Raw genomic sequence first — 16,140 nt, forward strand, 5'->3', positions numbered from 1 at the left:
TCTGTAAATTAAAATATGTTGCATTTAAATAACCTCTAGAGGGCACCAAAAGATCTAATTGCAAACCCTGGGCTATGGATTCCTCAAGCTACAGATCATGTTGTCTGTGTAATCTAACAGGTGTGTGGAGAAATGCGCTATCAGTTGAATCAAACCAAAATGAAGAAGGATGAGGCAGAAAAGGAGCTCAGAGAGTACAGAACAAAAACTATAAGGGAGCTTGAAATTAAGGACCAGGTAAGAGATAATACTGCTATAACTTTGCAGTTATTAGAAGCCTAAGTAGGGTTATTTCGGAAGCTGGAATGATTCGTTTTTCTAATAGTAGTAATTTATTACTGTTAAATGGTTTCTAAATTAATGGCAACAAGCCAGCTATTACTGTTAAATAAATACCTCTTGGTTATCTTATTCTTGTTTTCAGCCCTAGTATATTCAGTTTTACATAATACTCATCCCATGCTTTCATATAGAATTACTCTATCATATGTATTTATACAACGTACTTAAATTGTATGTACTGTATACCTATGTTTATACACTTTTTCTCACAAATAAATCCACACATAATTATGTATACATGCAGCCTGACAAAACATTAAAGACTCTAAGTATAACCTAACTATACCAAAAACGAAAATCATTTATCTTCCAGTTTCTTTAAAGATTGAAGGTTAATGAATGCTGGGATTCATAGAAAAGTTTAAAAAAAAAAAACAAAACAAAACAAAAAACAACCAAACAAACAAAAATAACCTTCTAGAAAAAATAACTATATAAAAATTCCACTAGGCATTAATTGTTGATTATCTAAAACTATGTTTTATAATAATACAAAAACCAGTATATGCCTTACAGGTAGTCTGTGAGAAAACATCCCATGCAGTAAGAAAGATTATTAGAGTAACCTGCGACATACTTGGCAAACAGCTTGAACAGGTGTAATCTGCATCTTTTGAAGTGCCCTTTTTGTTGAGGTTCTATCCGTTTTTCTCTAGGTATTCGAACTTCCAGTTATTCCTTCATAAGTTGTGGTTTGCACATGAGAGTGGATGTCTTCTGAATACACAGATGTATAAGCTGCACATGAGGATAATTTTTTTATATGCATTTTGTTGTTAGAGCAGCCTATCCAACAGGTTTTAAATCATTCTTTTTCTTGTAAATAAGTGAACAAATTGGTCCCTGTGTAAGAATATATGTAGGGAAAAATGCAGTATTTCTAAAATTATATTTTTATTTACCAGTTCCCCAAAATCTTCATGTAGGACAGTAAGTATATTAACTTAGTAAAGTATGAGCTTAGGGCTGGAAGCAATATTAATTCAAACTATAATCAAAAGATATGTAAAATCCAAAAGAGAAGTTATTTTATCTAATAAATTCTTCAATATGTATAGAAAATCAATCAGTGCAGAAAAACAGGGGCCTTAAAGCATTTTGTTTTCAGGGTTGGGTTTTTTTTGTACTCTTGCATCCTTTAGGCCTAAGGACACTTTAAAAAACAAAAAACAGGCTTGTCGTCTGTGTCTTGACAGATATCACAGATAAGAGAGTTGGCATAATCTTGGCATACAGATAAAACAGGATGTGTTTAATAAGATATTTGAAGAAGTATCTCGGATTTTAAATCCTGTTCTCCAACTTGTTTCAGGATTGCCTTTTGAACAAATTGCAAAATTTAACAAAATATTTTAACCTTGTGTATCGACATACTGGTATTTTATTCAGTGTGGGAATGAATACACCAAAATGTGGTGATTTATTATTTGATGTAATTAAAGTGAAGTGATGGGAGGGGGGGTTCCTATCAGCAAAGATTATTAGAGTAATTCCATATATTATGTAAAGTAATTATATTGTTCAAATATGATTGTTGGTTCCTTAAAAAAAAGGAAAACAAACTATTCTGAAATTCTCAGGCTCAGCATCTAGTATCTGTTTTATAGCTGTGGCTCTAGTAACCAAGAAAGTTCCGTGTAGGTCCTAATGTTATTTAATATGTTAAAAGGCAACCAAAAAGAGTGTGTTTACGTTTTGGGGTTTTGTTTTTTGGTGGTTTTTGGGGTGTTTTGGTTTTTTTTTAATCAAATTTTAACAAATGTTAATAATTATTTCATTTAAATGAAATGAAAACGGCTCAGTCGCATCTAGCTTTGTATTTAAAGAAAAACCTAAAATGTTTCGTCTTATATGGCACTGAATAGCAAACAGTAATTGTTCTTTGGTCTCTCAGCCATGACCTGACCTTCTGGCTAAGAGAGTGAGTTGATACCTTCCTTGGCCACCATCTGTTCATAATAAATACATATTTATTTTTTAAAAGTAAAGACACAATAATGTATGAACATTTTCATGCTATTCTATATTTAATGGTGCATTTTTCTGTTTTAAAAGCAAAGAATCGTGTTTCAGATTGTCTTTTGATATATTGAAAGTGAGTTTACTGTTTCTTGAAGTATGATTGTATTTTTAATTGTGCTGTGGATAAATCTTTGTTTTGAAGATGTGTTTTAGTTTAATCCCTTTTTAAAAGTCACTACATATAAAGTTATTCAGGTGTGTCAGAATAGGCAGAAATCCCCATATGAATTTAGTTTCATCAGATACATATATGTCAGTAAATACAGATACATATTTATCATACACTGATATTTATAAAGTTCTTCAAAACTGAATCTGTATCATTTAGAAAAATTAAAGGAAGTATATATCCTTGGTCTTCTATTCTAATATCTCTTTTCCTATCTTTATTACTCAGTTAAGACTAATAACAAATATTGGCACCTTGGTATGAACCTGTTATTAATATTTGACATGAATATTTCTTGGAATAAAAACAAAGAAGCAAGGAGCAATATTACCATTTAAATTGAATAAGTGTTTTGTAATATCATCCATCATGATCCTGATTAACATTAGGATTACGGAGGGCTGGGAGGGGGAAAGACATATACCACACAGTTTCTCTACACAAAAACTGCATCTGTTCCTCTGGCCCAGTACGTTGTAAAGTAGCATAACCTACTGCCCTCTCTTTTTCTCTCTCAGCCCTCCCATTGTGGATGTAGCTGTGCTGGAATAACAGTGCCTTACTTAATACTTTTCCTTCTTAGGAACAAGCTTTATAAGTTATATGGGTATAATGCCTTCATGGCAGTAAACTATGTCCACACTAGGGGTTGTACTAGCACAGCTATATCAGAGAAAAGTCACGCCCTAACCTAAATAGCTGTTACCAGAACAAAAATTGTGTGGCATATTTCACACAGCAGGACTTCACTTTTATAATACTTTTTCTGTGAATTTGGAAGCGCTGCATGGCATAATTTGTGCATTTCTAATAGAAATCATACTTTTGACACACTATGAAATCGTTTCCTCAGATTAGCATCGCTTGCTCTTTTCTGCTCTGCATTATAAAAATAAAAATGAAATACACTGTTCATCATTTGCTTTCTGTTTGTCTGTAAATCATTTTTACTTGGTTTATAAAATCTTGCAAGCTTCAGCGTGTAGAAGTGGAAACAGTTTTATAGTATTGGTTTATGCAGTCCCAGCCAATTTGGGCGTCATCCTTATTAGATAGTTCTTACTAGTAGCATTGCACCACTGGGAGTTGTGGCCTCCTTGTAATAAAGCAATAGGACATGTTAAATCCAACTTCAGAAACTAACTGAAGCTTTTAAATTTTTATTTTACCATGTAAAATAAATATTTATCCGGAATCGGATAAATACTTTGTGTAGAAATAAATTCAAGCCGGTAATCTTAACCTGTAAAAAGCCATTCTTTTAATACCGTTATTAAAATTGGGCAGACGTAGTTTGAAGCAGGGGATTACAGAATTCTGTTGCCTACCTTGCAGGTGACAGAGTGAAAAGGTCCAGAAATATTATACCAAACCCCACAGATTTTTAAGAGTTGCCTGTATGGAAGTTCATGAGCCCAAATAAAAAGAAGTTGGAGAGTCACTGATACGCACAACCTATACAAATGGAAAGAGCTACACGTCAAAGCATTTTTGTGTAGTATGACAGAACCTAAATGATATCTCTGTACACTATAGACTGACAATTTTGCAGACAAATAAAAATCTGGCAAAATTGCAGTCCAAAAGCACTTTGCCAAAAGGTATTTTGGGAATGTTTATCTCATTTGTCATAAATCCGTGATTTATAGTAACCTAATTTAGACATTGTAAGTGGAGAGATTACCGACTCTGTCTTCATCAGAAATAACGCAGGCCAAGAATTTGGGTATATATCCTGAAAATGCTGCAGAGTGTCCGATGCAAGACCAATACAACCTTCTGAAGACACTGATTCACTGAAATGCCTTTTTATGAATAGGTATCAGGCTTCCATGAGTCAGGCTTTAAAATACTAGTTTTTTCACAAGCTGGGACATTCAGGATATCACCAGATGTTTTGAAACTTAATAAAATTGCAAGTTTCTATAACACTGGTCAAGATGGGTTAGGATTATGTGTTATATGTATTCTTGTAACAGTCCTATACCTAAGGTTTTGTGACCTCATTAGTTAAAAAGATGCTCTGGAAGTTCTGTTTTGAAAAGAAATTCTGTTAAATCAGTAAACATACTTAAATACTATTTGGCAGGGAGGAAAAACCCAAAACCTAGCAGACAGCTTGAAACTCTTAGCGTCAAATTTTCTTACCTGGTCTGATCTGGTATAATGGCCTTAAAAGTAGCAAAACCAAATTGCTTTTGGACAAGAAAGCATTAAGAAAATGTGATAACCTTTGCTGTAACTGAACTCTTTTTAATGTATCATTTTCAGTTTTGGGCATTCAGTGCACTAATTTGAAAATGGGTAAATAAGGAGGGAGTAAAATGATAGTACTTTTATACCTTGCTTTGATATGAATTTTCTGACCTGTTCAGGAAGAACATCATTCTTTTTTTATAACTGAACTTACTAGCTCATCTCAAGATTTTTGAGGAAAAACGTTGATCTACAACCCTGCAATATATAACAAAAGAAATGTTTAATTACAATTATGATATGGCTGCTGCTGCTCTGCTATGGCATTGCTTTCCTCTGTCAGCCATCCGTTCCTCAAGGATCAGTGGTGTGAGCAGCCTTCATTAAATTCTTTGTCATGTTTCCATAAGAAAAATCCCTGGGACTGGGATTCCCAGTAGTAGTATTTTCTATACTGACTGGTCTGCATTTTCTGTACTGGTCTGCTTCCCCTAGGCAGCTGGCCTGCTAAGAGGAGTGACCCAGTTGGAAATCAGGGTTTTATTGTTCATAGGTGTAGTTGGCCCATGTAACCTTCATCCATGTTCTGTCATCCCGTGTGATGTCACCCTATTAGTATATGGAAAGAGAAAATCATTTATGTGCATTAAGCATTATTCAAAGTAGGAAAAGAATTGCATAGCTCTTGGTATAGTGCGTATATGCATTATATTTAAAGAAATGCTTGTTTTCTGTTGTTTTTTTCTTCTTAGACTAGAAAAATGGTTGCCTTATCAATAGTCATTGTGCCAACAATCAGAAGAGTGTAAAAGTCCCTGACTATCACTTGTCGGTTGTTACTGCATAGGTTTTCTTTCCAGCTATTCCTTAATGCTGTCCAGGAAAAAAGAGCTAATCCCACATCAGTAATCTCAAATATGGGTTTGAAAGGATAAAAGGAGTAAGTTTTGTTCTCTCCTGTTTTTCAATAATGAAGTAGGAGTAATCTTCCCCTTCCTTTTTTCTATATGCGTCTCTCCTTTTCTGAAGTTCCTTTATCAGCAAGCAAACCATCTATTTTGCACCACCCATTCTCCCCCCGTCCCCATCCCCCCCTCAGTGCAATCCATTGGGGGGGGGGGGGAATCTTGTTCCACTGTGGAACAAAATCACTTTCTTATCTCTGCTGGTGGCTGCTGAGCTAATCTCTAGTACAGCAATGTTGTCTGTTAAAATGTGACTGTAGTAATCTCTATGGGTTTGGAAGTTTTGTTCCTGAATAGTATTGCAGTTCAAATATTTTGGCAAATTGAAAGCAAATATTTTCAGGGAAATAATGAGGTAAAATCCTTGTATAACATGTTTCAGCCGTTCACTCCTGTGTTTCCCAGGGTATTTATCCACAGTATCCAGGGGCCACGTTGGTCTTTGAGAGTTTGCACAAGGACAGACACATAAGATTGTTGCTTAATTAAAAAATTGTGTGTGTATATTCATAAATATATACTTAGCAACATGAATTTTTTTTTCTTGCCCCAGCTAACAATTACAGGTAGAAAGTTTGCTTCAACGGGATTTAAAGATGCATGCATTTAAGAGCATCCCCCATCCATGCTATTCCCAGGAAGTTCTTCCAGCACCCCTGCTCTTCCTAGGAAACTGCAGTGTCCTGTCTCTATTAATTCTCAATCTTTTTGGAAGCAGAGGGTTTGTGGCTGCTGACCTTTGCTTAGGTGATGGCTCTCATCTTGAACTGTGGGTATTTATTGGGGTTACTTCTCGTGTTTCTGCTCATGTTAGTTGCCTTTCATGTCATGAAAGGTTTTCACATTTCTGTTTTAGGCCAAATGATTTGTAGAATTAGCAGTTGTCTTATGATTTTTGTGAATTGACCTCTTTGAAAGAGGTGGTCTTTGTGGACTCTTAAGCCGTGTGTACATTGTATTTCTTATTTATTTGTATATTCTCATAGCTTTGTAATAAATCTACTTCCAGAAAGGAGATTTCCCCTTTAAAACCAAATTTAGTTTTCATGACTGGTTTGTATCCTCATTCAGATTTGAATGGGAAGCAGCAGTAATTCATATATAGTGCAAAAGGGAGAAAAACATTGTTGGGACGTGGCGGGGGTTAACCTCGTGATGGCCCTAACTCTCTTTACAAAGTTGGATAGTTCTTCAGGTGCAATATGCTATGTCAGATGGCCATGCCTGGGAGGTCTGAGGTTTAGAGACCACTCAGAACCTAGAGTTGCTTGATTGATATCAGGATTAGGATAGAAATGACTGCAAGTGACCCCTGCTGCATATGGACTGATAGTCGTCTTTCCTCCAAGTAAAATACCTCAAAATCTTGCTACAAAAACTGCCTTGTTTTGTTGGGGTTTTTAAATTAAAAAATAAAAAATAAATAAATTAGTGTTATAGCAGAGTATGATTGTTCTGTCCCTGATTAATTAGTATATTAATAAGTAAAGAAGGCAACATGGATTGAGATCAGTGTTAAACAGTGCAAAAATTTCCTGTCACTGTTATATATAATATTTAAGTGTATGTGAATGGCCATACTGGTGGCATCTCTTAGAAAGACCTTAATTACAGCCTCAGTCCTGTGCACTATCACTGTTTTCATTGCTTCGAAGGGCTACTTTAGTAAATGAAACTAAGCATGTGAGCATCAGGGCCTGTAAAATTTTACTGTGTATTAATGTGAAGTGTGTGTGTTTTTATAGATGTTGATTGCCTTTTGGGGATGTACCTGCAAATACGAACCACCGTAGTAATTATATTTCACTTTGCATTACTTTATATCTGTTCTTCTATTTTTGGTTCTATTTTATGCCCCTTTAATCTTTTAATAATGGTGGAGAATAAAGTATGAGACAAAAAGAAAGTACTGTAAATTCACAAAAATATTTTCCCCTCCAGAATTATTTTACTGCAGAATTTGTGTAATGGTGTAATCAGTGCAGAATTTATTTTTCAGGTTATATTGTGTATTTTCTTACCTGATGTGTGAGCATACTGGTACAACAGTGAATGTTATAAATCACTTATTAATGCATTTGTTTTTAGTATATTTTTGATTTTGTTAAAAGTCTTCTAAAGTTGTTTTTGCATTTACTTCAGAGTACGAGTTCTTTTATCACTGCTTAATCATTCTCATTTGTTTAAAAAAAAAAAGCATTTGTCTTCTCTGTCAGTTTGCTGCTATTTAAAATTCTATGAAAAACATCTGCTAGTTTGGAATTTAAAGTTGCATTTTTCTGCATACAATAGAATCAGCATCAGTATGAAAAGAATTAAACAATTATTTTAATCTTTAATTTGGCTTGTTTTGAATGAAACTATTATTTCATTTTATCAGAATCTGTAGAGATAAAGATAAAGAGATGTCTAGTTAATTAAACGGCACGTTTGTACAACATACATAAGTATTGTTAGGTGAAGATAATTTCAGATAATTTATGAAGAGGATATTTGAAGATTGATCCAGTGTTTGAGAAATCATCTTTTTTGTTTTCCACTAAGTTGCATTTATGTCACTGAATGAGCATCTCCAGTGTGTTCACCTAAAAATGCATTGTGAAAATCAGAAGATAATTTGTAAACTCATCATAAACTAATGAATGAGAAGTGAAACACTTAAGTGTTTCAAGAAAAAAATATAGAAGGGTCCTATGTGCTTCAAAGTGGAAAACTTAAAAAATAAAAGGTGGTTGGTGGTAATACTGAAAAAAGAATAATTGATATAGAATAAAATTTTACTGCAGTGATATTTTACCAATGCTTTAATTTTTGTTTAGTAAAATTTCTTTCTTGTAACTGAATTGGATATGCATGCAGAATGGTGTTAATGTGTTTCAACTTACTAATAATGATGCTTCTCTTACTGAGGTTTAGCCTGCCATCTTTCAATGGCAAAGTGCCTGTTGATATTCCTGGGAGCTTAGGCAACCGCAGTGCAAGACAGATTAAATAGTACTTTTGAAATTATGTGCAGAAGTAATAAGAATATTAAAGTTGCAGAGTTAAGCACCAGAAGTTGCCTGTTCCAACCTTAATGTAGTCTTGTTGTACATATACATTATGATAATTCTGTTCCTTGTTATACTGAAAATCTGTTTCAGATTTTCTTAAATGCAAGATTGTCATCTGTCTTTTTGCAGTTCTGTGCTCCATCTCTTGTCTCTCACATACATTGAAAAGTTAAGTACCTTGAAGAAATACTTTCTGATCATGTTGTAAAAAGCTGTATCACAAGTGATAGGCACTGAGGGATCAAATTAACGCTGCATGAGAAGCAGAGTTGTCAGCAAAATACTTCAGTTGGTGGTTTGTTTCTGTTTCTCTCCCTACAATTACGCTGGGGCCCAGATAGCAGCTACAGAACTGCTTGCAGCTTCCCAGTAGAAGAAATGGGAACTAAAAGTAACACGAAAACTAGTTTGAGTCTGAGTGGTTTTGGAAAGATGCTGCCTAATAAGGTTCCCTGCAGGAACAGTGAGGAATATTCATTGGTTCTGTAATTTCTGTTTTTTAAATTCTGATTATATTGTGATGACCTAGTGATGGACTGGACTTGACATATTTCAGGATAGAGTGTATATATTTGCAAGACTATTATTGTTTGCGGGAGAGGGAAGTGGGTTGTTTTTTATTGTATGAACTAGTCTCAAGTTCTGAGGCTTCATATGTTTCAAACCATTATTTGAGTGTTTAAACCAAAGTAACGTAGCATTCAGAGTATGGGCTGTGTGTTTTCAGCGTGATGATGCATGACTCCTACCAAATTATTTTCAATGAATGTTTTCTGGTGTCTCAAAAAGATGAATTTGGTTGATATCCCTAAATATACCTGGATTAGATGCTTCTGGTTTTTGAGTTGCTGTTAGCATGTTCTCTTGGGTGGTATTTTTCTGCCATCCTTTTCTTATGAGGTTGTCTGCTGTTTCTGCCATGGTCATTGCCAGAATTCTTGTGTAGAATTCCTACTCTTCATACAGCTCATGCTGTGAGTACCTCTAAATATTGGTATTTTAAGATAAATTTATTTATATATATCGATATACACCTACAAACACACACAAATGCATACATACGTGTGTGTGTGTGTGTGTGTGTAAAGGAGCTGATTCTGAATTTTGGAATTACCGATGAAAGTAGCAGAAGTAAAATTGTTCTTCAAAACCTATGTTTGCTTTCTTGATACTTTTTATAGAAATCATAAGACTCCTGTGAATCTTTAAAGATCCTGTCATGGAGTCATTGTCTGAGAATTTCCCTCTGCACTTCCATGACAACTGAAATCTATGGATGTATTCTTGGGTTCAACCCTGCAGGTTCAACATCTGGCTGATGGAAGCAGAACATTTTCACCAGAGGTTCTTGCACTTGGAATTTGCTTCCTTCTGTGGGTCTGTGTCAAAACCTGACTGAGCCTGTTTAACTCGAGGCAATGGTGTAAAGCCCATCTGTTCCTTGAAACTTTTCCCTGAAGGAGTGATCAAGAGTGTATTTATGTTCTCAGCTGTGGTCGTGCTTTTTCAAATACTTAGTTGATGCTTTTCGACTAATTTGTGGTTTGGTTTTTTAAAAGGTATGCTGACTGGATGTATTCTTAAAGCAAATTTTAAGAATGTTGCAGAACTTCCCTATCTTTAACTTGTAAAGGCAGTGAAGAAATCGTGTCCCTGTTTACTACGAATGGAGAAATAACATTAATGAACTGCTGCTGTTTAGAAGAATAGAGTATAGAGAACCCACTGAGACTTCTGTTGTTCTACTTAAAATATGCAAACGTCTCTGGAAATAAGTGAAAATGCAAAGCATATATAACTGAATACCTTTGCACATGTGGTTTTAAAATATTCTGACAGTGTAATAGGTTGTTACATTCTTTAGAGGGGAAAAGTACTAACAATTTTGCAGATAGTGAAACTATCTTTGTATTCGAACTTGGAGTTACCAATTTAATTTGGTAGGTGGTCTATGTGATAAAGCAAGGTGACATTCAAATTCTAATCAAAATTTCCTTCATGAACCTTTGTTGAGTGCTCTTGGGGGAAAAAAGTGTACAGTTAAGTAATTAGCAAAATTAAAAATAAATAAAAAAAGAACATTATGAAACCTTTTCTGGATGAAGAGATTGTGTTTGTCTGCGACATCATGACTTACTGTAAGTGGTTTAGGTTAACATTTTCATAGGAGGAAAAGAGAACGTTATTACAAAGGTGCTTCAAGTGCAAATATTGGGACTGAATTACATTCATTTGTTCTTGTAGGATGTTTGAATGAATAATTTCATTAACTAAAGAAGATATTGAGGCTTGTCTACATGAGGAAGCTATCATAAAATAAGTTATGGTATGAATTTAAAGTATAATAGCTATTCAGCACTAACTCCTTATATGAACAATTTTATTCTGTACTACAAATGACCTTTCACAGTTTAGTTGACTGAAAAACATGCAAGTTCCCTCCAGCCCCAACGACAAATAAATATTTATGTAGGGAGTTAGTGCAGAATAGTTACTACATGAAAAAATTACATTGTTAGCTTATTCTGTTCTCCACTGGCCTCCTTAAAAGCATCCTTAGGACAAAGTATAGTGTTACGTTACAGATGTGTTCCTACAGGTACTTGTATGTTGTATATGGACTTAGAGCAAAATGCATTCCTTCTGAGAATATTTGTGAAAAGCATTTAAACTGTTGACAGTATGATTCAGTTAGAGATAGTAAGTCCACTATGCTTCGCTGGAATCAAAGATGCTGGTCATGCAAATTCGCTTATCGTTATTTGTAAAATAAATTAATAGACTCATCGACTGAGTTAGATTTACTTACTTGGTTTAGTTGACATATAAGGACTAATGATGTTAAGAAAATGATAGGATTAACAGCAGCTGGTATGTTTAGGATTCAGTTATAAGTCATAAATAACTTATTTTCAATAATGGTAAAATCACAAAATGACCTTTATTCTTTTGCATAATATTATGTGAATATGGCAAAGCTAAATTCCCACGTGTCATTGCTTATGTAATAGATAAGCAAAACAAATGACCACAAGAGCTATCCTATGTCCAGCAGCTTCTGAAGATGGCCACTGTTCTGCTGCCTTCTGGCTTTCTAACACGGTGAATTCGGGACACAAGTACGGAAGCCTTCACATGAGAAAATCAGAAAATGATTGAATGTGTGTATCTCTTAAGTCGCGTGAAGACAATAAGATTGATTGTGTATTAATGTATTTAAATATGCAGTTTGGCTTTTCATAAGAATGTAATTTCACATACTTTAATTTGCTTGTTCTGCAGTTTTTATCCATAAACTACTTTTGTTCTAAAGCAAAAGCGTACGTTATTTTTCAGGAGCTTTGGTCACATTAAGAGTTATTGTCTTAAAATGTATCTCTATGCGTTTCTTAAATATACTTTCTTTGGTTCTACAATTTTCTAAGAAAATAGAAAAACTAGGATTAGAGCTGAATGGAAACAAACAGCGTTTGGAACAAGCCCAGCAGGATGTGACAGGAGCCAGAGAGGAGTGCCTAAAACTGACAGAACTGCTGAGTAAATCTGAGCACCAACTGCACCTCACCAGGTACCCGTTATCCTATTACATGCTGTAGTACCAATTTCATTCTGCTAATTTTTTGCCACAGGCTTCCCCACAGTTGTTATAGGTACTCGCAGTCATTGAATGCATGGGCAGCCCTCAGTCATGTTAAAAGTGGAGATTTAAATAAGTGAGTTATGAACTATAATTTATGAAAGTGAATTCTAATGTGAAGAAAAGGCAATGTTCAGCTCCAGTGATGAGGTAGCATGCTTTTGGGCGGGAAGAAGAGCAGGGGAAAGTGCAGCTACATTCTTTTTGTTGTTGCTGTGTTTGGTAGGACAAAGACATTTTAAATGTCGTTTGAGACTGTAGTGTACAGCAGCACCTTTAAGCACAGGAGTTCTTAGATTAATAACCTGAAGTTTCTGCAGCAGAATGACCAGGAACGTATAAATGAACATAATCATGTTAAGCTTCATTGAAGATTAAACAATCAAAAGGTAGTATTACTGTCTATGCATAGGAGGTAAGCTCAAGTGTGAGGAGGGTGTTTAAGTCACTTGTTCAGTAGAGCTGAGGTACAATGCAAAAACTGTGATGAGAGACTTTGCCTGAGCTTATTCCATCCTTGGGTATAGCTCCCAAAGCCATTTACTGTACTACTCATTACACGTTTCTAAAAAACACCAGAAGGTTAACATGCCAATTATTCATTGCAGCTTGAGTTTTGGTAACTGCAGGAATTTTCCCTTTGCCACAGAAAATGCTATTATCTGACTGTTTGCAGGGTTTTGGTTGTGTATGGGGGGTTTGTTTTGTTCTGTACCTCTGTTCCCCCCAAGAGTGAACATCCAGAAACAAATCTGGTGGCTTTTACTCAGTCCTGAAGGAAAAAAAGTTGTTAGTTTAAATTTTACATGAGGGGAAAAAAAAACCCTCAGATTCATATCACTTAACAGAAGTCTGCGTGTTTATACAAGTCTTCTACTCTTTGGGCTTTGTGAGGATTCTACCATTGAGTAACTGGAAATAAAATAGAGCCTCGCCTAAGCTATTAAATTCAATGAATCACTTTTTTATTCAGCTACATTTCTGTGTAATTCAGAGCACGGTTGTTTAACAGATGGAAGAAAGTACCACTCTAACAGCCTGTATTTAGAGAAAAAATATGCTAGAGGTTAATGAACTTGAAAAAAGTTTTGGGTGAGTTGTTAAGATATCTAAAGTTTGGATTTAGCAGAACTTTATTAATAATGATTTGTTGTGATAGTTAACCAAATGGCTTACCACGCTCCTTTTTAGCAAAAGGCTGATTATATGCAATAATGCTCTGGATATCTTGGAGGAAATCTGACTAGCCAATTTTTTTTTTTTTTTTTTTTTTTTTGTGAAAATACTCAACTTGTAAGAATGAGGACTGTTGCCCGCTTTTACATAGCGAGGTACTTAAAGCTGTATACCTAACATACAGATGATTCAGGTAGCTTCAATCTATGGTCTCTGACTCGGGGAGTTTCTGAGATGCAAATCACTGGAGGCTGGGAACAGTTTTTTGAGCAAGTAATGCTCTGTGCTGGCCCTGTTCTCATACAGTTTCACAGACATCTGCTTTTTGAGGCAGATGCTGAACTGCCACGGCTTCTTTGTCTGACCTAGTGTAACCACTCTTCTGCAATGTCGTAATCTTTATTTTATTTTTTATACTTTGTGTTCATGTTATGGCCTCTGCTTCTAAGTATGCTTATAAGTAGTGAAACGTTTTCTATGCTGATGTCTAATTGTCAGAAAAATGTATACACTGAAGCATGGGAAATAGGTTCAAATCTTTCTCCTTGATATTCCCCAAATTCTGTAATACTTTGTCCTCTGTAGGTTTTTGTGTCCTCCTTATCTTTGGAGTGTCTGTCTGCTTTCTAGGAATACATTAGGTGATGTTGCTGTCATGGGTGAAGAAGGGGAGGAAAAAAATGATGAGAGATTTGTTGCTCGTGAACTGTTGCCTGTCGTCCCCATGTACTTCGATTGGTAGGGCAGGGTTAGAGATGTTCTCGCATAGTCATCTCTTTTCCCTGAGTCGCAGAGAAAAAGATCCCCTACTGAAATGAAACTTTTCCTTGGCCTGTACTCTTTTTCTTCCTCTCAGATCACTTCCTGCCAGAACAGGTTTTCTGTATTAGTGAAAGTATAGAAGTTACATATCTCTAGTGGCATTAGTTTTGCATTTTGAACTCAGTATGTTTTTAATGGATTGGTACATCCATAGTTGTTGCACGAGAACTTTATTGGTTTACAGTCTGCCTTCTTTCATTCTTTTTTCCCTTCACCTCAAATGGCAGCTGTGTCAGTGAAAAATACTCACTTGAAGGGTAGTGGTAATAGCGGTCCTATGGGGGTTATAGAATCATTCACTGTGGCACTTGCCAAGGAAAACAGATTTTAAGCTCTAGAGTCCTGCCTGTGGGAGGTTGCTGCAGAAATTGCACTGATTCAGTGTATCTCTTGGGTATTCTGGCCTTGGCCTCGTCTTGCCGATTTCCCTCTTTTCAGGAGAGGACCAGCTGGTTCACTCCAAGTCTTCTTACAATGCTGGACTTGAGGGAGGCCTGTACTGCTGTTACACGGATAGTCTGTGGATAGTCTTTCTGTTGCCTTGCGTGACCTGTCTGGGTTGTTCTGGCAAAAATTACAGGTAGCTGAAGAGGTACAGAAAGAATTCTTTGTTTTGTATGACTGTGTATTACTAAGGAGAAAAATTCTTTACTAATCCACTGATTCTAAGTTTGGATATTGTAAATAAACAGAATAATAGAACAAATATGAGAACTTTGGATTTTAACGTATGAAAATGAGATTATAAATATTATATGAAAGGATTAAATGAGAAAGAGCATGCAGTCTGTGTCTTAATGAGAAAAAGAGAGTGCTCTGCAGAACTGCACTCTTCTCCAGGAGTCCCACTTCTTTTGCTGCATCCTAGTTTTCAGGCACCGTTGATTGATTACCAACTAAACAGCTTCTAAGTTAACAAAATGTACTTGTTAAAAATCAAGAAAAAGGTTACAATTAACTATTCTAAACCATTGCCACAGAGTTTAAATTTGCCTTTTCCTGTCACCTTTCTTCCTGGAGCAATATGTTGCTTAGAAATCCTTGCTATTAACATGCATTTCCTGCTATTGAATCTAGTTAGTAATTCTAATTTGTATGTCTTCAAATGACTGGGAAAATACAGAACTTTTGCTGTATAGTTTTGATTGTCAGTCATGTAACTTTGCAGATGTCACCATGCTATGACACTGACCGTGCTTGTTTAAAGTATTTATTTTTTTTACCTTAGTTTCAGCTTTGTGGTTATTTGTATTCCAGTTACTGTAGTAGGAGAATCTTACGAAATTACTTCTGAAGTCAGTGTTAAATTGCCATTACTTTGGCAAGGTTGGGTCTTGCTAATGAAACTTATCTGAATCCATTCTTCAGAGAGTAGAAAACATACAGATCTATTGTTCTTAGTTCATGAGAGAATAATAGTTAAAAATCATGTCAGTATGCTAGTGGAAAAGGTCACATAAAAGATGCAAGATGTTAACAACTTGCCCAGATTTTAGCATGTCATCTAATTTAATAAAGTTTTTCACTATTCTTGTGTAATTGAATCATCATTAAAAATCTTTCCTCTTTTTGTTACAAAACAAATCTGAAGCTACTATTTGTGTCAGTTGCGGTCAGATGTAGTTCCTGTTTGCATATGCCAAAGCAATTAAATAAATCTTAAGAAGTGAGGGAATCACTGAATTTCAAAATTGAACTTTTTCTATGCCATCATGCATTTTCTCAGGCATGGAGATAGGTAGATGGCTCGAGATATAT

The 16,140-nt window shown here is 35.2% G+C and overlaps 1 protein-coding gene across 2 annotated transcripts in view; it reads left to right on the plus strand.

Annotated features, from left to right (window-relative positions):
- Positions 1-16,140, plus strand: part of SDCCAG8 (SHH signaling and ciliogenesis regulator SDCCAG8) — a 119,563-nt gene that overhangs the window by 34,794 nt on the left and 68,629 nt on the right. For both annotated transcript variants that reach the window (XM_076334210.1, XM_076334211.1), the window contains exons 12-13: positions 121-237; positions 12,173-12,315. In XM_076334210.1, coding sequence (XP_076190325.1) covers positions 121-237; positions 12,173-12,315 — 260 coding nt within the window. The remainder of the gene's footprint in view (positions 1-120; positions 238-12,172; positions 12,316-16,140) is intronic.

The sequence above is a fragment of the Aptenodytes patagonicus genome, chromosome 3 (genome assembly GCF_965638725.1).
Source record: "Aptenodytes patagonicus chromosome 3, bAptPat1.pri.cur, whole genome shotgun sequence".
In the NCBI taxonomy this organism is placed as follows: Eukaryota; Metazoa; Chordata; class Aves; order Sphenisciformes; family Spheniscidae; genus Aptenodytes; species Aptenodytes patagonicus.